Source organism: Eublepharis macularius, chromosome 9 (genome assembly GCF_028583425.1).
Source record: "Eublepharis macularius isolate TG4126 chromosome 9, MPM_Emac_v1.0, whole genome shotgun sequence".
Taxonomy (NCBI): domain Eukaryota; kingdom Metazoa; phylum Chordata; class Lepidosauria; order Squamata; family Eublepharidae; genus Eublepharis; species Eublepharis macularius.
The window spans coordinates 7,770,961-7,796,989 of record NC_072798.1 but is presented as its reverse complement, the minus strand read 5'-3'; the positions used below and the strand labels follow the sequence as shown (position 1 = coordinate 7,796,989).

Here is a 26,029-nt window from a genome sequence, read left to right as displayed (position 1 = left end):
TTTTGCTGCTACAGACTAACACGGCTAACTCCTCTGGATCTAGAGCCCTTCGTGAAATTAAATATGTGATAAACAAACCTTTCTGAAGATGAGGCACCACTACCAAAAAGGCCCTGCCTCATGTGATCTTTTGCTGAATTTCCACTGGCTGCAGAGAGAGAGCAAGATGCCCGATTCTGATCTGAGTTGACTAGGTATGTTTCTGTGACTTCTGTGCTTCTCAAAGTGCAAATTAGCTCTGATGCTGGGGGCTGAAAGTGCTACGAGCGTTAGCATGGGAGATGTTAATTCTGACTTCTGTGGCACAGTCTGTTGGCACCTTGCTTGTCTTCAGCATTCATTGTGAACAAAACACATCTCTGAACTTTAAGGTTTTTAAAAAATTTCTTAATGGTAGTAGTCAGGCTAAAAATAACCAGCTAAACAATCATGTTCTATGCTGCTCCCATGTGTTTACCAGATGGTCTTTCAGTAGTTCCTTTTGGCACAAGTTCCCTCTTTGTGCTATTCGACAGTGCAATGCTGATACATTCCTGCCATCATGAGAATATTATGTAACTTTGCGTTAGTAGAGCATCCCGAAGGACTTAGGTATATTTGGAGGATGGTTGTGCCAAGTGCTGTTCGGCTCAATGGTGATTGGATGCTTCCTCAAAGGAATAACATTTCTTAACATACAGTTCTTAGACAAAATCTTAGCAAAAATACTGGTCAAGGAGCAGCGGAATGCCACTTGTGTACCTGCAGAACCAAGTGGGGTTTGGCATGTCTTGTAGTACATGGTGTAGTGCACAGACGTCTCCCCTCTAAATGTAATGTTTGCATTGCTTTTTGTAAGTTGTACGTCTCTTAGCTTGATACACTCTGATTCATCATATCAGCTGGTCCCTTTAGAAATGTCAGGCGTTAGTCTCCAGCCAAGAGACCGGTTGCACTGTTTTACCCATTATGGCCACCACATAGTCGAGTGTGTGCCTGCGAACAAACTTGGCGCCTGTGCATGCTTGGCACTGATTTGCACATCTGAGGGTTGTAAAGATTATTTTTGACGCTTAATGTCTTGCCAGTAAGGTTTCCAGCGAGGCTGAATTCATGAAATGTCACCTCATTATCGTTCTGCTCTTGTAATGGCAATCTATATCGAAATTCCCAGTAAAAAACCAAAAAGAAAAAAAAGATCTGTACAGAACGTCAAATGTACTAGAGGGAGGGAGGCGTAAGAAATGATGTAATGTGCATTGTCAGAAGGTAATTGTCACCACCTGAGTTTGGGGGTTTAGCATTTATCTTACCGTTTCGTTTATTTTGGCTTGCTTTTTCTCCTCCTCTTGGTTACCAAATTCATTTTAGGTTTGGGCTTTTTTCCCCCTTGGGATGAAAAGGAAGTGAGGAGAGGGACCCACATCCTGTTTCTTTTTCCTTTCCTAGTATCTGATCTTGAAACTTGAAAGACCTGCCATAGTTCAAAGTATCACATTTGGAAAATACGAGAAGACCCACGTCTGCAATTTAAAGAAGTTTAAAGTTTTTGGTGGGATGAATGAAGAAAACATGACAGATCTCTTGTCTAGGTAAGAATGGCGTTCCGTGTGTCCGAGAATGTTCACCGTGTCCTTTCCATTGTGCGATTATTAGAACCATGTGTGTTCCGTGCCAAGGTGACTTCCACTTCTGCTTGACTTGTGCTTTTGCTGTTTCACTCAGAGCCGTTGACAAGAATTGTGCCACTGGACTGGGCCCTTGTTTACGTGCCCAGATCTTTAACGGTGGTTCAGTGGTGCTTTTCCAGCCACACTGGAAGGAAGCCTTTTTAGATTTGGACAGGGAAGTCTCTGATTCAACCCAGCTATTGTCCCAGTTTTGGAGAAGAAACTGAGCTTCATCAGTACCCCGGACAGCTCATTGTTTTGCTGACCGTTCCCAAGACCGAGTCCCATTACCCTGAGCATGGCTCTTTAGTAATACGAATACGGAGTGGAAGGGCTGCTCATTAAATTTGCTGATGATACCAAATTGGGAGGAGTAGCAAACACCCAAGAAGATAGAATTAAAATTCAACAAGACCTGAATACTCTGGAGAAGTGGACAGCGGTGAATAGGGTGCAATTCAGCAAAGACAAGTGCACAGTATTACATTGGGTGTAGAGTGTTATTGTAGAGTAGACAATAGCCCTGCAGAGAAGATTAGCACATCAAGCTCCAATCCATATGCAAAAGAACCTCCTCAGGATACAGTGAAGCCTCCCGCCATTAGCGTTCCACACCCTGGGAAACTCTTACAGGATGACTCAGCTCAACCCCACCCCTCCTGAGTAGATATAAATGACCTGCCAACATCTTTTCCACACTGTGACACTGAGAGATCTCTGTCTTTTGGTGCTACACCTCTGAAGAGGCCAGCCACAGCTGCTGGCGAAACGTCAGGAACTACAATGCCAAGACCACGGCAATACAGCCCGGAAAACCCCCAACAACCATCGTTCTCCGGCCGTGATAGCCTTCGACAATGCTGCCTTTTCCTTAAAAAAAAAAAATCCACAACGCAGCTTACAAATAAAGATTTTAAAAGGGGGGAGGAATTAAAAAGACAGTGACAGCTAAGCATAATTTACAAACAATGAGCTGGAAGCTTGAAGTAACCGCCAAGCAGCAAGAAGCAAGCGCAGCTGTTTTTCTTCTCCTTCCGAGGCTCAGTTAAAAGAACAGCATCAATGCTGTTATCTGAAAAGTAAAAAATTCCCCCTTGGGGAAGAAGTGCTTAAACCTGAGCATCGCTTAAGAGAAGACCTTTTCTCTGGTTACCACCCACCCGATTTCAGACAACGGGAGTGCACAGTTTTGGTCTTCTGAAGAAGGCCAGAGTATGCTGATTTCCAACGTGGGCAGGGAGCCCTGGAAAGGTCCTAGCTTAGGCCCTGTGGGTTTCCATCCTTCCCTTTTATGGCATGCAATCCAAGTAAAAACCATACAATACGCAGGTTGAAAGTTCTTTTTTTCACAGAAGTTAATGTTCAGACTCTGTCTTAATCTAATTTAAAAACTGGGGGAAGTGTGTACACAGTGAAGCATTTTGGTGGTCCTAATTATCAGGGGACTTGGCACCTCTTTGATTCTTTTTCCCTACTAAAATTTTCTCTGGGAGGCACTTATCCCACCTGTGCGCTTAGAGTTAGAAGCAACATGAAATGTATCTACTCATTAGCTCTAAAGTCTTTGATAAAACTTAATATCTTTGTTTTTCTCCCCCCTACAGTGGCTTAAAGAATGATTACAACAAAGAAACCTTCACCTTGAAGCATAAAATTGATGAGCAGATGTTCCCCTGTCGGTTTATTAAGATAGGTAAATATATTTTTCCAGCATTTGTGTTATCAGGTCTCTATTGTCTGTATTTGTGCTTGTGATGACCTTGTTCTATCACCTGCACTTCAGCCTGCTTAGCCAGCCAGTAGGGGTTTGAAGAAATCAGATCTCTCTGAAATCTTGAGACTTTGCAGCGGGTATTGCACAGTGCTTCAGGATATTACTGAAGAAGTTTTGAAATAATCTGCAGCTGGTGCAGTTTGGCTGGAGCAAATTCCACTGGGGTTCCAGGGTCTGCACCATCTTTCTCTAGGCTTTAGGATATAATTGGCAAATGGCAGTTTGGTTACGGGCCCATAAACATCTTGCAGTCCTGGAGAATCCCTTTCTTGTTGCATTCGATGGCATTGGCTGATTACAGACGGCTGAACCTTGTGGCTGGGGTGGTGGTGGGAATTGTTGGGACTCAGCAGGCAATCTAATTTAGCACTTTTGAGCCTGAAAATTGTTTCAGGTGGGTAGCCGTATTAGATCCAGACCTGGATGGAGTAAGCTAGCCTGATCTCGCCAGATCTCAAAAGCTAAACAGGGTCAGCCCTTGTTAGTAATAGAGGTGGGCACAAACCACAAAAAAACCGAACCATGAGGTTTGTGGGTTTTCACGAACCATGAACTGACACGAACTGGGGCCAGTTTACGAACCAGTTCTTGCGGTTTAAATGGCTGCGGCGGCCATTTGAGGGGCAGGAAGGCCGTTTTTGGCCTCCTCTGCTGCCCTGTGGGCCCACAGGGCAGCAGAAGAGGCTGAAAACAGCCTTTCCGCCCCTCGCAGGAGGATGCTGGGCAAGGTAAGTGTGGGGCTGGGGCTGTGGGGGTGGGGGCTGGGATTTGAGCAGTTTAAAGGGATCTGCTGCTTGCAAGCCACAGGAGAAGTTTATATGGCCATTTCCCTGGGGAAATGGCCATTTAAATTGCCCCTTTACGACCCAAATGAACCAGTAGACCAGTTCGTGGAAGTTTGTGGAAACAAGCTTCCACGAACGATGGTTCGTGCGTTTTTTTGGGTCGTAATTCGATTCGTGCCCATCTCTAGTTAGTACTTGGGTGGGGGACTGCCAAGGAGGTCCAGGGTCGCTACTCAGAGGCAGACAATGACAAATCGCCTCTGTTCATCTCTTGCCTTTAAAGTCGTACAGGGTTGCCATAAGTCAGCTGTGACTTGATGACACTTTACACAGTTGTGTTGGTCTGTAGCTGTAGAACAAAATTTGAGCACAGTGGCATAGCGGCACCATAAAGACCAACACCATTTTCCATAGTATAAAGCTCTGATTTAAAAAACCTTACACCTGTTAATATGGCTCAGTTGCATTCGCTGGCAGGTGCTGAGGCTTCTGAGACTGTGCTGGGTTTTGGTCAGGATCCTGCAAAGAAGTACTGCTCTCAGAACACTGTTCTGGATCCAGGCTGGGCATGCATGCTGCCAGTCTGGCACTTAGCCTCCTTTGTGCTGCCTCTGCCTGAGCCTTCTACCGGGCCACACTTGTGGCATGATAGTGGGTTCTGGGGGGCTGTGGGCCCAGGTTCTTACCCTGCTTGGTGGAGGCCTGGAGGTAATAACAACAACAATAACCACCCTTCAGGACAACTTAACACCCACTCAGAGTGGTTTACAAAGTGTGTTATTATTATCCTCATGACAATCAACCTGTGAGATGGGTGGGGCTGTGAGAGCTCCGAGAGAGCTGTGACTGACCCAAGGTCACCCAGCTGGCTTCATCTGGAGGAGTAGGGCATCAAACCTGGCTCTCCAGATTAGAGGCCTGCTGCTCTTAACCTCTACACCAAACTGGCTCTCAGAGACTGGTGGCAAGATCTCTCTTGCAGGCTCTGGCAGAGTGGCCTCTGGCACTGCCGGAGCATGTTCATCAGGTGCCTCTGTAGCACCAAGCCCTTCCAGATCCTACTGGTCTTGCTGTTTCCCTGTCCTTGGCTTCTCAGGCTCTTCCTTGGAGCCCTTTGAGTCACTGGGCTAGCTCGTGAGAGCCAATTTGGTGTAGTGGTTATGAGCGCGGGACTCTAATCTGGAGAGCCGGGTTTGATTCCCCACTCCTCCTCTTGAAGCCAGCTGGGTGATCTTGGGCTAGTCACACTTCTCTGGAGCTCTCTCCGCTTCACCCACCTCACAGGATGTTTTGTTGTGGGGATAATGATAACATGCTTTGTAAACCGCTCTGAGTGGGCATTAAGTTGTCCGGAAGGGCGGTATACAAATCGAATGATGATGATGTTGTTTTTGTTACTATTACAATATTAGAGGGGTTCCTGGAAATACCCTGGAAAATTATGTTGGTCTTTAAGGTGCTACTGGACTAGAATTTTGTTCTACAAATTGTTTGTCCCTCACATCTAAGTAACAGTGTCCACACCTGATATTTAATACTCTGGCTTTGAGGTCAGTAGCTCCCAGTTAAGTTAGCCTTGCGTTTTGGAAATTAACTGGAGAACAGCTATGCATGGACAGAGAACAGCTAACCCTTTGTGTGTTTATGTGGAAGGATAGGGGAGAGACAAAAAGCAAGAGGAGGGGCAGAGAAGGTCACCAGGAGATTATTCTGTCCCATAGAGCTGTCTGTAGTTTCCTATGTATAAGATACTAGTTTTGAAACATTTCCCCAGCCGTTTAACTTGCTGTCTAAATGAAATAGGATAGCTTGTGTTTGTAAACAGCTTAAATGTCTTTGGTGTGTCTGAACCTGCTGTGATAAAGAAATACAGATTATTCTCCCAGATGAATTTTACCGTGTGCAAGTGTTTTGCATAAAGCCGAGATTTAGCAGGGCTGAGCTAGGAAAGCATTTGGAAAGAATGCTTCTGACCCCAAACCTGAATTTAGCAGCACAAGTCTTTAAAATGAAATGGCTTTTATCGGTAATATTTCCCAGGGATATTTTTTTGCAAGATGCGCTTGATCAGAACAGCATTACTAGCGACAGAACGTGGTGTAGGGAGATGTTTGACTTTTAGTTGAAAAGCTGTTAATCCCAGAACAGCTAAGCCCGGTGGAGGAAAGCGCGCAACCCCGGAACCTGTGATGCTGCCTTCTCCTAGGCTGTGCTGCTTGAAATTGCTCTTGGAATGCATTGTGAAGCAGAAATTTAAAGCCATGACTGAAGATACAAGCCCTTTTTATATTTGAGGCCTTCTTTCATGGCCGTGCCTTGGTGGCTGTTGGAACACAGATAACACCTGCTGAATTGGGCTTCCCACTGAATCCCATAGGTGCATGGAGGATAGGTCTGTCAATGGCTACTAGCCATGCTGAGAAAAGGAAACTTCCCTGTACAGAGGCAGTGGTGGTGCTGTCAAATCATAGCTGACTAACGGTGACCCCTGGTGGGTGTTTCATGGCAAGAGACGAACAGAGGGGTTTGCCATTGCCTGCCTCGGCAACTCTGGTCTTTGTCGGAGGTCTCCCATCCAATTACTGACCAAGGCCGACCCTGCTTAGCTTCTGAGATCTGACGAGATCGGGCTTGCGCAAGCTATTCAGGTCAGGGCATACAGAGACAGCAGGAGGCAAAGGCCTTGGCCTCCATGCCCTGTTGGTTGGCCCCCCTGGGCGAGTGGTTGACCACTGTGAGAAACAGGATGCTGCGTTAGATGGACCACTTATACCTTTACCCCCTGGTATTAGACCCTCTTAATTCCTCTTCGTTAATTTATGTAATTTCCATACCTTATCCAAACACCAGTATTAATCTTTTTTTTTTTTTTAAAGATGGCAGTTGGTCTTTTTGTTAACGTTGAGTGGAATTCTCTCTGAGAAACAGCATGTAGTCTTAGGCCTAGTTAGTACAAGTAGGAAATGAGGTTAGCTTTTTTTTTTTTAAATCCTGGTCTGTACCACTTCAGACTGCAGTCTTCAGTCACATGATTGAATACTGCTCTATCCCAAAATTTGCTCCATATAGAAAATCAGCATGCCAAGTAGAAGACAGAGTTCCCTAGCATGGTGCTTGAGGGTACCATGGTGCTCACCAACACCTTTCCTGGCACTCACCAAATGTTTTTTAAAAGTGGACGGGGCCAGTTGGGGCTCCTGCTCAGAAGAGCTTCTAATTGGCCATTGGAGATCTGATTGGTTGCGCCCACCACTGTGTATCAGAATTCCAAAGGTGCTCACATGTTTAAAAAAATTGGGGACCCCTGGTCTAGTGTGTCAGTTTTGTGTATGGATGAGCGTTCAGTTCAGTGAGCCTCTGCCTGCGGTCTGAAGCGGTACAGCTCAAGCAAGGTTTCTCTCTTCCAGTCTGAATCAGACCATCAGTCTATCAGAGCCACTATTGTCTACTCAGATTGGCAGTCGCCATCCAAAGGTCTTAGGCAGAGATCTTTCACATTGCCTACTACTTGATCCTTTTACCTGGAGATGCCAAGGGTTGATCCTGGGACCTTCTGCATGTAAAGTAGATGCCCTACCACTGAGCTGTGTCCCCTCCCTATTGAGGAGGGGACATGGCACTTCTATTTCACTCGCTACCACCTTGAGATGTTTACTGTTGCCTTCACTGTCTAAGCTGCTGAGGCAGTTCTGCACATCACTGACACATCGAGTACTGTGCTTTGGCAAAACAGCGGAAGAACTTAGTGCCCTCTGCTAAGCACTGGGCACACAAACCTGCAGATGGTAGGCAGGGGCACCAAAGGACTGCCTGGACAAATCCAGGAAGGCCTCCATGTTGTCTCCAAGCCCTATGCATTTTCTGTTGTAACGAGTCAGTTCCCGTGTCTAAAACCAAGTTTCAACTTGCCAAGAGAAAGATGGATCTCTCTCCGGGGAAGCAGAAAGCAGTTAGTCTTTAGACCTGTCAAACAGATAAGTTCTTTGAACCAGCTGTTTATCAGTACATTTATTTATATAGGGTTCAATATTGCTTTGCAACTCCCCATCAAACACACAGACACCAATCTAGAGTTTATTTCACTTTATTGAAAATACACCCTAGTTTTTTTAATGAAGCAAGCAATCAAAATATAAATGGCTATTAATATGAATCCTATAACAACAGAACATAGAAAGGCAATAAGAAATAGGTTCACTAACATTTCTTATTAAGTCCTAAGTTTAACATTGCTCAAAGTTTCTATGAAATACATAGGTAGAAATAGTTTCTCACCTAGATTCTCCCAAGAGATCTCTTCCATCAGTACCCTGCTTATTCTTTCTGTGTTTGCAATTATATACCTAATCATATGCAAATATTTAGGGTCTATTCACATGATAGCACAAACAAATATTGATTGGTTTGACACTTCACTGAATATTCATAATTTCATAGTACAGCCTTCCAATTAGTTAAAAAATTATGTCATTATCTGTACTGCAGGAAAATACTATAAATCTCTGACAAGTGTCAAGAAAAGTTAAGTTGGGCGATCACCATTGGTTGAATCTCTGATAGAGGAACATCAATCTCGGTAGAGTCCACTATTTTAATTAATTGTCAAAGGATGAAAGCACACCTGTTGAATTACCTTACACATAGAAAAAATACACTGAAAGCTCATGTAAAGTTTAAAAGTTCATCTAGAGAGTATGGAAGCTAGGCCTAGTATTGTTCAGTATTGATTATTGGCATATGATCTTAATCTATATTGGCATAACACTGTACATAGACCAACATCACTCTTACCATCCTGATTTTCAAACTTCTCCCTTAAACTTGGGAGCAGTCACTGGGTTTTACCAATTTTGCAGGCTTTTTGCAGAATTTTTATTTAGCAGATTTTAAAAATAACAACAACAACAACAACAACAACAACAACATTCAATTTATATAACATCCTTCAGGACAACTTAACGCCCGCTGAGAGCAGTTTACAAAGTAGGTTATTATTATCTCCACAACAATCACCCTGTGAGGTGGGTGGGGCTGAGAGCGCTCTGAGAGAGCTGTGGCTGGCCCAGGGTCACCCAGCTGGCTTCAAGCGGAGGAGCGGGGAATCAAACCCGTTTCTCCAGATTAGAGTCCTGCCACTACACCAAGTGGACTAGTTTTGCAGATTTTTTTTTTTGCTCCAGTGGACTATTAGATAGAAGGATTAAAGTGACAGAGGGTTTCGGTCAACATAAGCTACCCTGAGTGCCTGTCCTATGATCATGTCTGTGTGCCTAAGGGTTGACCTTTCTTGGCTGATTGGCAACATGGCTGTGAGCCAAAAGAGAGGTGGAGGTGGGCTCCAGTGTAAGAAAAGCTTTGAACCCTTTAGGGCTTCTTAAAAGGTTAGAACTGCTCCTCTGCTGCTTCCTGGAATGCTGTTGAGAAAGAGAGCTAAGATGCTTGAAGAGCGTAAAGGAAAAACTCCATAGAATTGCTACTGTTGTTACTGCTAACAATTTCTCTTTATTCCGTGCAATATACCTGCCTTTTGATAGATTGGTGAGAGTTTGCTTCTTAGCCTAAGGCACCGATACTCATTCCAAAGCGCACAGAGAGCCACGTTTGCAATGACCATCAATCAGAAGGGCCACCTTTATTTCCATTCCTGGTCTGAGCCTCAGGGAGGCTCACAGCTTACCCAGTCCTCCGTTGGCAGCTGTTTCAAGTTGGGAACCAGCTGCCAACTACAAAGTGCACCGAGCAAGGGTCTTGCCCACTTCCCTGAAACGTGGGGCAGGCACCATGTTGAGGATAGCACCCAGAAGAGCCACGGGTGGCATGTCAAAGAGCCACATTTGGTTCCCGAGCCACTGAGCGAGTATCACTGGCCGAAGACAATTAGTGTCAGTAGAAGCTCCACTTTCATAACCACAAGAACCAAACTGCTAATTGTTGGCCCTCCCAGGCTAGAGGGGAGAAATCTTTCAAATGGATAACATTTCTTGGAATCTCTGGGATATAACGAGGGCAGGCAGAACAAAACAGGGCTGGATAGCCATCTCTGGGTTTAAGGGAATTAAATTTGTTTAATCGGACAAGGACATTTGGTTTGCATTGCGTCATGGTCTTTGGGTGGCCCTGCCTCTTGCCGCCTGTTAAATATTACGAGCTGGCAAGTGCTTGCTAACCTGAGCTCATTCATCAATTAGATCAGCTTTGTTATAAAAGAACTGGAATGGGAGATGACCAGCCACACTTTAAAAACAAACAAAACAATTCCTTGCATATCCCGCTCATTAATACACATCTTATTTTAGAACCTTCATGTGCGCCCCCCTCTCCTGCCGTCCAAACCTGTGCTTTTAAATTAATTTATCACCAGGCATCAGTAAACTCAAAAGCCCAGGGGAATAATGTGCCTTCTTTTTTTTTTTTTTGGCTTGGTGCCTAAAGCTATCCCAGGTAGGTGCCAGATGAGCAGCTGTGGGGAAGGGATTCAGAAATGAAGCTCCATGGCTGAGAAAGCTCAGTCCCCAGTGAACACGCACATAACCTCTGAAGAGGAGCATATAAAACAGGCCTCTGAAGATCTTAATTGATGGACTGGCGGGCTTGTGTGAGTGTAAAAGGCCCTCTAAGGACCCTGGTCCCAAATCTTAAGAGCCTTAACATTAGGATTTCATAGGGACGCACACAGTTGATAAGAAAGGCGTAAGCTCCTGTTTAACTCCCAGTAACATCATTTTTGTTCAGGCCTGGAGGACAGGCACAGCTTTCCCACAGAATTTATCCAGGATAACTGTGGATGTGTCTCCGTGTAGCACTGAGATGTGAGATTGAATCTGGGTAACGCCAGTTTGTCTGATGCCTGTGCACTGGATGTTGCATTCAGATGGGGCGGGGGGCTGGCTGGCATACCTAGGCCCGATCTGAGTGATTGCCCCAGAATGGGAGTGGAACTGATTATGCGCATTGGTTTCAATAGGCATAGCCCCCTGTTCAGCGGCATCCGGTTTATAGAGCTATCCAAACCAGCATGATCTCGATCCCTCTGTTGCATGTCGCCCCTGCCCCTCTGTGTATGGAGCCATGTCTTCTGGCAGAAGAGCCACTTAAATTGGAGGAAAGCATCAAACTTTGCTGAGTGGAATGGTGGGATACAAGCCTATGGACTAGCACAACAGATTGGTTCCCCTCCTTTTAGATAAGCATATCCTCGCTTTCTACTGTACTATGACAAGCAAAGCTTAAATAAAAATAATGGGGAAGCAACAGCGTGTAAAGTTCAGTGTTATAAGTTATACCAGATTGGTTGGACGTGAAATATTTGCGTGGGGGGGGGGTTCTCTCTCCAGAACAACATAATCCCCAAAGGAACCCTCTTTTCCAGAGGAAATCGCTACTCCTATGAGTCCTTTTTTAGCCATCACCAGTAACCTTTATTATATTCAAATATAAATCAGGGTTTAGTGCCAGAATGCCTAGCTGCCACTGTGCTATAAAATCCACGCAGTCACCATCTTATTGATCACAGCGATCATTTTGGCTTGGTGCCTAAAGCTGTCCCAGGTAGATGCCAGATGACTGTATTTAGAGACAGTATACTTCTGAATACTTGATACGGAAGGTAAGCAGGGACAGCTGTTGCTTGAAAAGCCACTATGGTGTTGGATTTGCGAGACCCAGATTCAAATCCCCACTCTGCCGTGGTAGCTTGCCGGGTGACCTTGGGCCAGTCACATTCACCTAACTTACCTCGCAAGGTTGTTGTGAGGATAAAACGGAAGAGAGAAGAATGACGTAAACTGCTGTGGGTCCCCACTTGGAGAGAAAGGTGCCTAGAAGTGAAGTAAATAAAAGAATAGATGCCTTCAGAAAGCACACTATTTATATGGCTCTCGTTGGATGCGGGCTGCCTGGCTAGAGGAACCTTTATCCGATCCCTCAGGGCAGCTCTCGTTTTATTACGCTTAACGAATTTGCACTCTGATATCTGGGTGAAGCGGCCATAGAGAGGGTGGCTCGGTCGAAGGGAAGGAAGCTTTAATGTATCGAAGGGAGAGAAGGTTCTGCCTTAGCAGTTCTGTGCATTCAAGATGGAAGGCGAGGAGGGAGGCATTTTTGTCACAGCTTGAAGGTCCCCACGATTTCTTGCGTTCTGAAAGGGTTTAGAAGCTGGAAATTTTCACTGTGCAGCCTGTGCGCTGTTTATGTGTCGCACGTGGGCTGTATTGAGAACTCGGCACTGAAGAACTGCTTCCGTCTGTGTTCTTTTAGCTCTGGCTCTGTGCTGTGAGGTCTAAAATATTCTGATGGAGGAAATGCCCTTTTCGTTAGCCACTTGCCAGGGGAAAACAGTTCCTTTTCAGCGACTGGCCAGAGCAGCTGTTCTTACTGCCCATGTCTGCAACTTTAAAAGCATGCTTTTAATTTTTTCAATTACCAGGTCTTGTCAATGAGATCGTCTCATTTCTGTTATGATTCTCTTTCTGTGGAGCCTATGCAGTTATCAAGAGCCACGCGTTGCTTTAGTACCTGTACAAGGAAAATTGTGTTGGACGCCTGAAGTGCATTGCAGGCGCTTTCTCTTTGTGTCAAGCAGTTCATTTGTCGTGATCTTTGGCCTCCCTTCTCCATTGTCTTGGGAATTGTCACTTGGTGATGGAAGTCTCTTAGAAGTATTAACGTTTCTCTGAAAACCACAATTCCCAGGGTTCCTTTGGAGAAGCCTTGGCACATCAACCAGTTTTACTTGGCCCTGGATGCCAGAGAACAAACATGAAGCTGCCTTGCATTGAGTCGGATCATAATTCCGTCAAGGTCGTTACTGTATACTCTGGAAGCAGCTCTCCAGGGCTACAAGTAAAGGTCTTTCACATCTGCCGTTACCTGATCGTTAGTTTAGGCGAGGAGCCGTGTTGGTCCGCAGTAGAACAGCGTAGATGCAGCAGAATTTGAGTCCAGTGGCACCTTAGAGACCAAGAAGATTTTCAGAGTGTAAGCTTTCGATAATCAGAGCTTCCTGAAAAAGGGAGCTCTATCTGATAGTTTTGACTGATCTCATGACAAGTGACTGCCCAACCCAAAGGTCTGATCTGGTGCTGGCTGTAGGGAACATATGGCATCTATTCTGAGTCTCCTTTTCTGGTTACCAATTCGTCTTGGGATCCAATTCAGGGAGCTTCAAAGCCCTGTGTGATCCAGGGCCCACTTAATTGATGTGATAGTTTGGCCCTGTCCCTAAGGCCCAATGGGACATTCGGCTGCCCTGTGCCTGGCCAGCATACATCCTACCATTTCACAGACTTTTTGCTATTGCTACCCCTGTCCTCTGGAAAGATCTGTCCTGGCAAAGGAGGCAGGTGTCTCCCTTACTTTCCTTTCGGAGAAGCTGTATTGTTTAGGAGGGCGTTTGGCATGGACTGAGTTGCTCTTCGCATGATTGTTATAATTGCCCAAGGGTTAGGGTGTGGCTGGTTGCTTATTTATTATTTTAAGGATATTTTTAGGATTATTTTTTATTGTTGTTGTAATAACTGGTTGCGTTCTTGCTCGTCTTGGATTGCAGCTGTGCTGGAAGAAAGGCAGGTTTAAAAATATTTTAAATAAATAACTGGGCATGCTGGGAATTGAACCTGGGACTTTCTGCATGCAAAGCAGATGCTCTGCCATTGAGCCCTCCCTTGTGCTGAATGTATTCTGAACAGAAAATTAAAATGTTCTGACTGGGGCACTCTTGCAGAATGAAATCCTCTGATGCATGGCATCAAATGCTAATGATATATCAGGAAGATTTTTTTGTAGCAGTCTGCATGATAACCCGTATGTGCTTGGACCAGACCCCAAGTGGGGGCGAAGGATCCCTCGCCCCCACCCCTGCCCCCACTTACCTAACCGGCAGGGGGGGCACCTTCCCTGTGGGCTCCCCTGCGGCGCTGCACGCTCCCGTGCGCAGCAGCCACTGGGATTGGGCCTGTTTTGGCCCGGATCGGGGCTGCTGCGGAGCACAGGAGTGCTCTTGCGCTCTGCAGAGCCCCTGTGCTCCGCAGAGCCCCAAAACAGGCCCGTTTCAGTGAGAATTGGGCCCGTTTTGAGGCACTCCGCAGAGCCCCAAAACGTTCCGCAGAGCGCTCCACTGAGCCCCAAAACGGGCCCATTTCAGTGTGAACCGGTCCCGTTTTGAGGCACTGTGGAGCAGAGGAGCATTTTTGTGCTCCACATTGCCTGAAAACAGGCCCGTTCTGCCACGGATCAGTCCCGTTTTCAGGTGCTGTGGAGCGCAGGAGCGCTCCTGCACTCTGCAGTGCCTCAAAAACAGGCCCAATGCACACTGAAATGGGCCCGTTTTGAGGCACTGCAGAGCGCAGAAGCACTCCTGCGCTCCACAGCACCTCAAAAACGGGTCTGTTTCAGCACCGACCGGGCCCGTTTTGAGCCCCTGGGTAGCCTGGACATGCTCCCAGGGGCTGCGTGATGAGGCACGTGCACTCCCTGTCCCCCAAGGTAAGTGCTGGGCCCCAGTTCCCCGCCCGGCGGTTGAGGGGGCCTGGCAACCCTAGCCTGGACTTTGGCTAGAATGTCGAGCTGACGTCATTTAGAGCCAGGCTCCTCTCTTAGATCAGGAGGTCTTCTCTTGGCGAGCCCTTTCTGCATTGGCTTGTCTGCCAAGGAAACCTGCATATGCAGTAGGTGGTTCTGGGATGTGCTGCCTGGGTAGAGTTGCCAGCTCTAGCATGGGAAATTCCTGGAGATTGGGGATGGTATCTGGAGAGGATGGAGTTTGGGGAGGGAGCTCAGTTGGGATGTTACGTCATATAGTTTGCCCTTGGAAGTAGCCATTTCCTTCAAGGGAACTGATTTTTGTGGCCTGGAGATCAGTTGTAATTCTGGCAGAACTCCACGGCTTACAGTGAACTGATTGTGCGCCCCTGGAGGTTGCCCAGGGGGGCACAGTCAGTTCACATGGAGCACTTGAGTTGGGTCTTGTTGCCCCATGTTACCTGAGGATGTACTGAGAATACCCTCTCTTACATCTCTAGCTTGCTTCTATGTCTGTGCACCGCCGGGGAAGATTGATAGCAGCGGGCCAGCTGGAGTCCCCTCCATAAAATTAAAATGAGTCCAAGGGTTCTTGTGGGTGAGAGAACATAGTTATAGTTTATTAACTGGATTGCCCCTTGCCGATTGATAGGCAACTTTTTTCAAACACCAAGCTTCCGTTTTTGGATCTTGGCAGTGCTAACGACCAAAACTGGGAACTTGGCCAAGGCAGGCAGGGTCAGTGGTCCCTTCCTTAGGCAACAGCAGTGCTTTATTCACAGTGATCAGAGGGGTGGTGTCAGAAGTATAATTGCCTCAATAAAAAATGATGGCCCGGTGCCTCCAGTCACTTGCACGATCAACTACAATGGAACCTTCCACATGTCGTCAGGACTCCATTATTTCGTTGAACCTCTGGGATAGCTCTGTTGTACGGCCAGGACATTATTCTAAATGCTCTCGGCTCTCAGACAGGTTTCATTTCTATTCCAACTGCCCCATGTTTACTCTTAAATTCTACATCTTTTATTGCTTAAGTGTGTGTGTGTGTGTGATACGTCAAGTGCTTTGAAATTAGTAATATTTTAATGGAAGAAACATTAATTCCTTGACAGAGTTAGCTGTCCAAGAGACACCATTAACTTAATGGTGTTTCTAAAAGGGAATCTTAGAACGTCCTCTGAAATCCATAAGAATGTTTAGATTTAAGTTCATGCAACATTTTGTATGCTCTTGGGTTGACCTTCACCAACAGAGTTTAACTTAGCGCCCAAGGTTTAGCTCTCAGATATGTAGTGAATGCCTTGAGCACGTGCAGAGTGCTTTCCCCTTATCACTGAGTAACCTCAGCCACATCTTTTGCTTCTGGAATTATGGAGCAATGTTTCCAAGGCCGAAGATATAACTTGCTGTCAGGCATGGGCTCTAGTGCCTTCCTTTGCCACAGAAGCACTGTGGACATCTCTTTAGGTGGTACACGCAGCATCTTTTTGAGCAAGCAGTGGTCAAGGAGAGAATGAGCAGAGAGAAGGGACATAAGGAGAAAATTGACATTGGATGACTCTCACGTGGTGACTTTAGCCATCCGACTATGGAAGATGCTTGCGGTAGGATGATGGAAGTTGGAGGCCATGGATGTATGCGGGTGTATTCTGTACTATAAGACCTTCGTTTTTTGTCTTCTGGGTTGTGAGGATATTCCAAAGGATGTGATCCTCCAAGGAGCAATAGAGTTCGCTAAACAGACGTTTTCAGTGAGTTCAGCTTCAGAGATTTACACCCAGCTTCCATCCATGCGACTCCTGGTGACTGAGGCTTCTTCACTGATGCTTCTTGTTTACCACAGAAATCTCTGTGATGCCATGGCTTTGATTGCTGATTTGTACCTAGGTACCTGGGATGTAACACCAGCATAGAAATGCTTGGGATTGGGGCATAAAAGCAGGCAGACCAGCGCAATGTATACATTATTGCATTACCCCTCAGCTCCACCCCCAGGCCTATACATTGTCTCTTCTCATTCCTCCTGGTTCTTAACTAACAGCTTGCCGCTCCTTCCTCTCCGCTTGATCCAAAGTCCTTTCATATCCCCTAACTTGGTTTTTCTGTGTTCTGGCGCCTCTTTTCTTCGAGTGAGGCTGTGCAGTGGAATTGTGCCAGACAGAGGCAAGCCCGTATTATTTCCCTCGTGGCTTTATCCAGTTTGAGGTCCATTTTTCTTGAATGTCCCAGGCTTGTATATAAGTCTGATGTGAGCAGTGGGGGCAGATAAACCGAAGCCTGACGCCCCAGGTCCGTAGCAGTCAGCATCTTTGTACATGATGTCCTTTTTTTCTTCTCTTTATCCTTCACCAGTTCCGCTGCTATCATGGGGTCCCAGCTTCAATTTTAGCATCTGGTATGTTGAACTTAACGGCATCGATGATCCGGATGTGGTACAGCCCTGCCTCAATTGGTACAGCAAGGTAGGCCTGTGTTTGAAAGGGCTGTTGGGCCGGAGAGGAAGGGTTGGCTGGCCACAGCAGCGTTTGATTGAAAGCGGAGCAGGCTCCCCAGCTGAATTCGGATGGCCCGCCATTGTGCGAAGCTATTTTTATGTAACACGATAACATAATATATTTTAAATAGCATAATTATTTTTAAGGACATAGTGAGTGGTCTGTCTTGCTGTTGTAGTCTTGGCAATACGTGACTTCCTTTGAAAACGTTCTGCTTTTTAACTTTTGGGGTGGATGCATTTCAAAGCAGAAATACTTAGAGTTTTGGATAAAAACTTTTCTAATAGCCCTAGTTCGTAAAATTTATTAGAATTGTCATTCATCTATTAATCTGTAGGAAAATGTTCTTTATGCCAAAAAGGATGTTAGGTAGCAGCTGCAGGGAAAGGTCTTTGCCCGATACCTTGGAGAACTGCTGCCGATCAGACGAGACAGTACTTGGCTAGGTAGACGATTGGTCCGGGCTCAGTGTATAAGGCAGCCTCATATATATTCCTGTGTTTGAGCCAGTTGTAATGTAGATAGTGGTTTGCACCAATATCTTGACATAGCTGATTTTGGTGAATCTGATGATGTGGCAGTTATAAGAATTAATCACTCTGTAGTAAAATAAGCAAGGTGGGAAAAGTAATGCCAGATTTCCCCTTTTCTGTGGGTCGCATATGTTCATGAGAACAGAGTTCTCCATAATTGGTGTGATGAAGTGGGCCTGGATTGGAAAGACTTCAGATATGAAGCTGTTTGGGCCTTGCTCCAGTAACTGTCTCTTAGCTTAACCTCCCGTGCCAGGTTCTGTGAGAATATATTGGGATAACTCCCTACCTGAGGTTCCTTCAGGGAAGAATTGGATATAAATCTGAATCTACAAGGGCTTGTGGAGAGGGGGATCTCATATCCCTGCCAACTGTTTCCTCCTTCCCTTCTTTGCTAGCCTCCATATAATATCTTCTTTCCTGCTTCCTTTTCTCCTTCCCTCCCATCAGCCAACCTGCCTTTATCTTCCCTCCATCTTCTGCTTTTCCTCCTTCCCTCCCCCTGGTAGCCTCTCTGTGGAAAAACTGGGCCACACCAGGCTCAGTTGTGCAGTACCAGCTGCCTGGCACGGCCCAGTTGCACAGTGTGGAATCTTCAAGGCCTTTTGGGGGCACCTCATTTCCCCCTTTATCCCCATCCCCAACCAACCAACCTTTCACCCCGTGAGCTTCCATTCTCCCAGACCCTAGACTGAGACGATAACCATTACACCACACTGGCTTTCATGGGGTGGCTGCTGTTGACTAGTATCAAGCAGCCGTTAGTGGGTAAGTCATTCAGGTCACATTGTAACAAGTCGCCCAGGAGTTGCTGGTGGGTCTGGCCCCAGTGAGCCCTTCCTTAAAGGCAAAAATAGCCCTGGAAAGGGCCCTGCCCCCCCTGCCTTTTACTGGCAGAAACCGAGGCTTGAAGGCTGGCAATATTGTTGTGGCTGCCTAGCAATGAAACCCCTACCCTGGTTTTCCATTGGTGGACCGCTGCTGTTCTTCACCTCCCACCCCATGGAAGTTTTACTGGGGCTGGGGAAAATGGGCTGCCATCTAAAATTGTTTTTATGACTGAACTGTTATTTATTGTGACTTCAGTGATACAATTTTAATGTAAATGTAATTTTTGAAATTAGCTGCTCTGAGCCCGTTTGTGAGGAGAGCGAGCTACAAATGTAATCAATCAGTCACTGAGGGCATTCGTTTCTTAAAGCTGCTTGTTACTTTGTTGGGGAAGTTACGATTTCAGATTTTTCTTCAAACCTGGAGTATGTTTCAGTTTCATACAAAGGGCCTGTTGTCTGGTCACAGCTTTGATGTCTGGATTTAAGAATCCACTAACTTGGCCACGTGGAGAATTAGATAGATTGATGTAATTTTAAGTACCAAGTATTGCCACATTGAGGGAGGGGCATTTGTAGGGTTGCCAGCTCCAAGTTGGGAAATTCCTGGAGATCTAGGGGGTGAAACCTGGAGAAACCTGGACAAAGTGGGGTTTGGGGAGGGAAAGGACCTTGGCATGGCATAACTCCATAGAGTCCACCCCCCTCCCAAAGTAGCCATTTTCTCCAGGTGAACTGATTTCTGTGGCCTGGAGACCGGTTGTAATTCTGGGGGATCTCCAGCCACTACCTGGAGGCTGGCAACCCTCGGCATTTGCAGAGCTAAAGAGTTTTGGCCTTCCTGTTATCCAGTCCTATTCCCAGGAATACTGAAGGGTTTAGAATTTGGCAGGGGAGACTTACAGCGCTGTTCTCATTGGTTTTCATGTGTTCCAGTAGTACCGTGAACAGGAAGCCATTCGTCTCTGTCTGAAGCACTTCCGCCAGCACAACTACACGGAAGCCTTCGAGTCCCTGCAGAAGAAAACCAGGATTGCCCTGGAGCACCCCATGCTGACAGACCTCCACGACAAACTCGTCCTGAAGGGAGATTTCAATGCTTGCGAAGAGTTGATAGAAAAAGCTGTGAACGGTAAGGGCAGGTGGAAAGCAAGATGGGCGCTTGACGTGCCAAGGCGGTCCTTTTATGGACAGTTGTCCCTCCCTGTTTGAGAGCGTCTTGGCTAAATGATAGATTTGGGGGGTGAGGGCGCTCAGGGATCTCTGGTTGATTACTTGCCATCTTGTTAAATTGACAGCCCAGATCTCCTTCAGATTATTTTTGTGCTGCCGTTTTCTCTGCACATTGCAGTCTGCATGTTGTTATTATTTTTTGTTTTAGAACGCAATAAAAGCTTTGTTAGTGGCATCTACTTAACAGGTTGGGTGGCTGATGGGTTGGCTGTGTGAGCCTTGGCTGGGCAGGAGGTTTGTTAATGGCCATATTTGGTTAATCAGCCGCCCCAGTTCCCTGTGGATGCCAGTGAACAGTGTTTTTTTTTTGGTATTCATTTTCTGCTCCCCCACCCTTCCAAGGCTCAGGGCAGCTGGGTGAAATAAAAAAATACCTAGAACGAAAGCCTTTTTTTGGTTAACTCTTGCTCTCATCAGGATCACGAGAATAATCACATCCACAGTAAATCTTCCCTTGAAAAAGGTTGGAGGCAAACAGGGAGCCAGCTTTTCCCATCCATCTCTTTCCTTTTAGCATCCAGTTGTCTCTAGCAGTTTGGAGATGGGAAGGAACAAGGATAATCAACTGCTAATGCAGTGCTAGGATATGCAGAGAAATAATGAAAAAGTAGTCGTTGGCTGTGATCCCTTCTAGGGGAGAATTCTCAAGGGATACTGTTGGAGCTTATATGTAGCTGCCTCTGACCTAGCAAGCGCAAGAGTAGTGCTGGATAGGATTACTAAGCCAGTGAAGCCCCTTGCCAAACTGCTACATCTATTGCCGCAAACTTCAGAGCCTCTTACCTCTTAGAAGGAATATGTTTTTTCGGAATGCAGCTCCTCCAAGGAATGTGATGGTTTTCCTCCTTTTCCCAGAATGAATCCTCAATAATTGTGGTCCCTGCTTACGAATACATACACGTGCGCTGTGAGCGTTGCACAGTTTTGTGCTGCCGTTTCCTTTCAAAAACGTGTGTGTGTGGAACAAGATATGAACACATACGTTTACAGTTTGCAGCATGTGTAAATTATGCTTAGGTGTGGTTTTGTGTAAGCATTCTTCCTCCCCTGTTGCACATCCAGAGTGCCTGTTGTGGGAAGCGTGCAAACTGGTTTCATGATCGTTCCTTTGAGCGACTTGAACTAGTGTGTGACCTTTTTCACTATACTGTCAAGCTGCAGTCCACTGAATAGAGTGGACCCTTTCATCAGGAATGTTTCTGGGTACATGGATCTTGATCCTGTGTTTGTGGAAGGTCTGGTGGTAGTGTCGGGTGACTTTCATCCGTGGCTGTGATCCAGAATTAAAAGTTGCCTGAATTCATTTAAACCAGTGAGCTTACGCATTCGTAACTCAGTGCTGTAGTGTAGCTCTGGGGCTGTGTCCGGTAATGAGTGTTTTTATCACCTGTAATAAATAGCATGTTTAGGAAAAGCGTAGGTTAGAAACCAGGACTGGGCTTCCCAGAAAGTGTGCTCAGCTTGCCTTGGAGTGAATTTATGACCAAAGGAGACTTTGTCAGCTGCTGGGGCAGAGCCCAGAAATCCTTTTTCCACAGGTGTGTCCCCCAGCTGTCTAAGCTGAAACAAATAATGATGAAGCTGTTTACCAACTCGTGGACTTAGGCAGTTTGGACATCAGTTTCTTCTAGTGACTGGCTTCCTTTATGACCTTTACAAGACACCCATGCACCAATTTCCACATTAGCTCTGCCCCCCATTTCACAAGTGCCCCCCCCAGCTTAAATACAGCTTAGAAATGAAGTGGTCAGAAATACCAAAACATTGCATTTGCTCAGATGTCTTGGAAGTGCGCTTGGCTTTACTTGTGTGCTTGCAGGGGCCCTAGGCGACTTAATTTGTCATTGTATTAGGTGGTGGGGAGATAAAGAAATTGTGAGGAATGAAGGCTGACACTTATTGTAGCCCATAGGTATTCCATCTCAGTCCCTTGCATGGAAAGTTGACATCCCTTCATCCTGTGTTGCCAGAGAATGTCTTTGAGCGTCTCTTGGCCGTCGGCCACATGTTCTTCTGCTCCCCTCCGCCCCCACGGTTTCTTCTGAAATTCTCAGAAAATGTGCAGATGGAAACTCGGGCAGCTGCCGGACTTCCTCTTGGAAATAAAAGGAGGCTTCCCTGAATCTCAGCTGTTTTGCAGCCATAGCTTAAATACCTCATATTTGGATTTGTTCCTGGAACTTCCAGGCAGCCTATATTCTGGTTGGCGAACAAGTCCATAGCCATATAATAGAAATACCGAACGCAGGATTATTTTAATGGCGTTGCTTGAAATGCCTCCAAACGCAGGCGTCTGCCTGAGAGCTCCAGTTGAACTCTCAAGCTAATCTTGTGAAAATCTATACTTGTAAATGAGTTGAAACCTGCCCCCCCTCCACATCCCTTCCCCAACGCCCACACATCTGTCGAAAACAGTCAGCAGCGGGTTGATTCTGATGTAATGTTTTTCTTCTTTGCAAGAGATCATGTGGAACTCTATCATCTGAATGACCAATTCCCTGGCTTCGCTAGCAGGGATCATTTAGCATGACTGGGCAGGAAGTTCAGTATCCTGCTCTTAGATCCTTCCTCCGGAGTCCTGTGTGGACTTCTGCTGTGATGTCACAGAGCCCTAGACTTGGAAGAGGTCTTCTAGGCCACCTAATCCATCTCCCCTGTTGGTTGCAGGAAATTCAAAGCTAGAGCAATCCCGACAGATGCTTGTGCGTAAAGCACCCTGCCAGAGCTTCGGTGCCCCTGGTAAATTGCTGTCACTGTTAGCAAGCTAGACCTAATTTCAACCAAAATCTACCCTCTTGTAACTTAAGTCCGTTAGAGCTCGCCTTGCCCTTTGGAGCAGCACAAAACATGTCTCTGACCTCTGCTCTGTGACTGCCCTCCAAGTATTTGAGGGGTGCAATCACGGCCCTCAGTTCCTCCCAGGCCACACATGCCCAGGTCATTTTGCTGGTTTTTCCCCCCAGTGGATTCTGCCAATGCACGTTTGTAACAGGGAAACTATTATGTCTTGTAATCTAGGTAGGAGGGATAGAGGTTATGGACGGGAGCAAAGCTGTGGAGGGGAAGAGGCAGCTCAGCCTTTCCAGCTTCAGTCTTAGAACTGATGAGATGCTTCTCTGCTTCTTTCTCTGCTCTTTTAGCAACCAAAGAGTGCCAACTGCAAGAAACTGAAAGGTGGTGCCAGCAGGCGCGTTTTGTATTAATGGAAGTTGTCTGCTCCATCTTACTTCCTGTAGTTCGTTGGCTTTTGTGGGGTGCTGTAAGCAAGTGGTCGATGAGATTGGCTGAGTCCGAGAATGGATTTAGGGACTCTTAGGAATGGTAAAGCTGAGTTGGGGAACTGCTTGTCTTCAAAATGAGTGGGGTTTAATGAGCAGGGGAAGGATAATTAATACATAGGGCATATGTGACCCCTTCGTTTACCGATGGTGAAAAGACAAGGGAAGACTGATAGAGTGGCATTGGAGAAAGGCTTGGCATGTGCTAAAGCTCATTTTAAAGTCTACTCAGCGCCAGTGATGGTGGCAAAGAAACAGTATTTAAAAAAAAAATTAAATAGAAATTTTATTTAAAAAGAAAAGATACAGCAATAGATTGCATAAAAATAAACTTATACAAATATTGCATTTGAGATTAAATTGAGACTTATACCAACTTATATAAACACTACATTTGAAATTAGTTTGAAACTTATACCAGCACTGCATTTAGAATTAAATTAAACTAATACAAAATACATTCAGAATTTGTCAAAACTGAACTTAGTTGTGTAATGGCTCTCCTTCCCTCTCCTTGGTTACTTATACAAACTATAATATCAGTTTTATGGTTAGTCATTTCCCTGTGTTTTATCTTCTTATCTTAATACTAAGTTTAAATTACCTTAATGTTAATTTTGCCTATGTAGTCAAAGAAATCTTCCATTTCCCCCCAGATCCAGCTATTGGTCTGTTATATACATAAGTGGCTAATTTGGCCATTGATGCACAGTCATAAATCTTACCTATCCACTCTGACACATCAGGACATATATCTGTTTTCCATTTTGTTGCATATAACACTCTTTCTGCTGTCACCATGTAATGGAAAAGGTCTCCCTGTTCTTTTCTAACATTAGTTGGTAGGACGTTTAACAACATGTTTTTTTGGATTTAGCTCAAAGCTGAGTTTGAAAATCTTCGGCATCTCTTCATGTATCTTTATCCAATATTTTCATGCTTTCTTACCAGTCCACCACATATGGTAAAATGTTGCATCCGTGCATTGACATTTCCAGCGCTGCTCACTATAACCCTTACTGATTCTCGCAGTGTCTTTAGGAGTAGTGTACCATCTAAAAACATTTTATACCAGTTCTCTCTTAGTAACTGACAGCCTGTAAATTTGATATCCTTAGTCCATAGATCAATAGAAACAGTATTTTAATGCTCAGGGTACCGATCAGTCCACCTTGTCCAGCTTGTGCAGTCTGAGGATGCAGACAGGATTCTTGGAACTTTGAAATGTACCACCTGCCTGCCCAACTCTTCCACCTCCTGTCTGCGGATATCTGCTTGGGTGGGAGTTAACGGACTGGGCCTAGGAGACAGTCTCTTGTATAGTCAGGGGTTGGGTCTCTGAGAGCTCTTTGGACATCTGTCTTCTACAGGTTTTTTTGGGGGGGAGGACTTATAGCCATAAAAGCCTCCCTGAAAGCTGAATCTCCTGCATTTGAAAGGCAAACACTACTTCTGGGGAAAACATGACCTGTCTGTGGATTGTGCACAATCTGCAAGCAGCTTGTGACTTTGTCTTTGGAAATATCCCCACTTGCCGCCTCTTGGGAGCAGGGGATCTTCCCCACCGCTCATGTTTTGTCTGTTTAGGGCTTGCCATAATAATCTGTTGGGGGCCTTGGTAGTGGAGCATCTCATTTAGTTCTGTAAAATAAATTGGATCAGCAGTCCAGTCTTTTCAAATCAGGAATCCGCCCTTAAGACCACGGCTGTTTTTATCTTGTGTGTTCATCTTCTGTTTTGTGCCTTCCCCCCGCATCCTCGTCCTGATTTTTTAAACTAATGGCGGGGCAGGTTGTGACCCAGTTGTGGGTCTTTGGGGAGGCTGAAGCAGGCCACCACCCCAATTTTGGAAGGTGTTTGAATTCTTCCAGGTTCATTAGCTGCAGATCCCCTCCAGACATACAACTCTTAAGCTTCTCTTTTGTACTGCCTTGCAGTTCTAAGTAGGAAGGCAAGGGGAAACATAATCAGTGGGGCCAGGTACTGTAGATATCAAGCAGTTAGCATACTTTCCTGCAAAACCGTATGTAATTGAGCCAGCTGCCAATTTGTTAGTGGCACTGGACTTTGCTTGTGAGGTCAAGGTGGTGGTTTTCTTTAGGCGCTGGATAAACTTAACCCTGTGTCTCAATACTGAAGTTCTTGCAAGGAGACCTGAATAAGCATCCTACTATATAAAAGGCTAACCATGATCTAGACAACTCACTTCCTACCCTGGTGCGCCTCCAGAGGGCACTGCTGTGGAGGGAAGCCCAGAAGAGGCGGCTAGTCGCTCTGAGAGCACTCTGCTGAGGGAAGCCTCGGCTGGGAACAGGAGTGGAGCAGGTGGCAATGTCCTCCCCTGCCTTCACCCAACTGGGATCAGTAGTGGAGCAGGTGGCAATGTCCGCCCCTGCCTACACCCAGCTGGGATCAGGCACAGACCAAGTGGCAATGCCCGCCCCCTGTTTTCACCCAGCTGGAATCAGGAGAGTAGCAGGTGGCAATGCCCGTCCCTGCCTTCACCTAGCTGGGATCAGGCACAGAGCAGGTAGCAATGCCCACTTCCCCCTTCAGCCAGCTGGGATCAGGAGCAGAGCAAGTGGCAATTCCTGCTCCCCCTTCAAACTGCCAGAATCAGATGTGGAGCAGGTGGCAATGACCCCCCCCTTCACCCATCCGGGATCAGATATGGAACAGGCAGTAATGCCCACCCCCTTCAGCCAGATGGAATCAGGCACAGAGCAGGAGGTAATGCCCGCCCCCTTCAGCCAGATGGAATCAGGTGCAGAGCAGGAGGCAATGTCCAGGATCAGGAGCGGAGCAGGTGGCAATGCTTACCCCTTGCCTTCATCCAGCTGGGATCAGGCACGGAGGAGGTGGCAATGTCTGTCTTCTCTTCACCCAGCCTGGATCAGGAGCGGAGCAGGTGGCAACGCCCACTCCTTCAAC

The 26,029-nt window shown here is 46.2% G+C and overlaps 1 protein-coding gene across 2 annotated transcripts in view; it reads left to right on the top strand.

The window, feature by feature from the left end:
* Positions 1-26,029, top strand: part of MKLN1 (muskelin 1) — a 107,762-nt gene that overhangs the window by 22,671 nt on the left and 59,062 nt on the right. For both annotated transcript variants that reach the window (XM_054989198.1, XM_054989201.1), the window contains exons 3-6: positions 1,429-1,571; positions 3,254-3,342; positions 17,082-17,191; positions 19,527-19,719. In XM_054989198.1, coding sequence (XP_054845173.1) covers positions 1,429-1,571; positions 3,254-3,342; positions 17,082-17,191; positions 19,527-19,719 — 535 coding nt within the window. The remainder of the gene's footprint in view (positions 1-1,428; positions 1,572-3,253; positions 3,343-17,081; positions 17,192-19,526; positions 19,720-26,029) is intronic.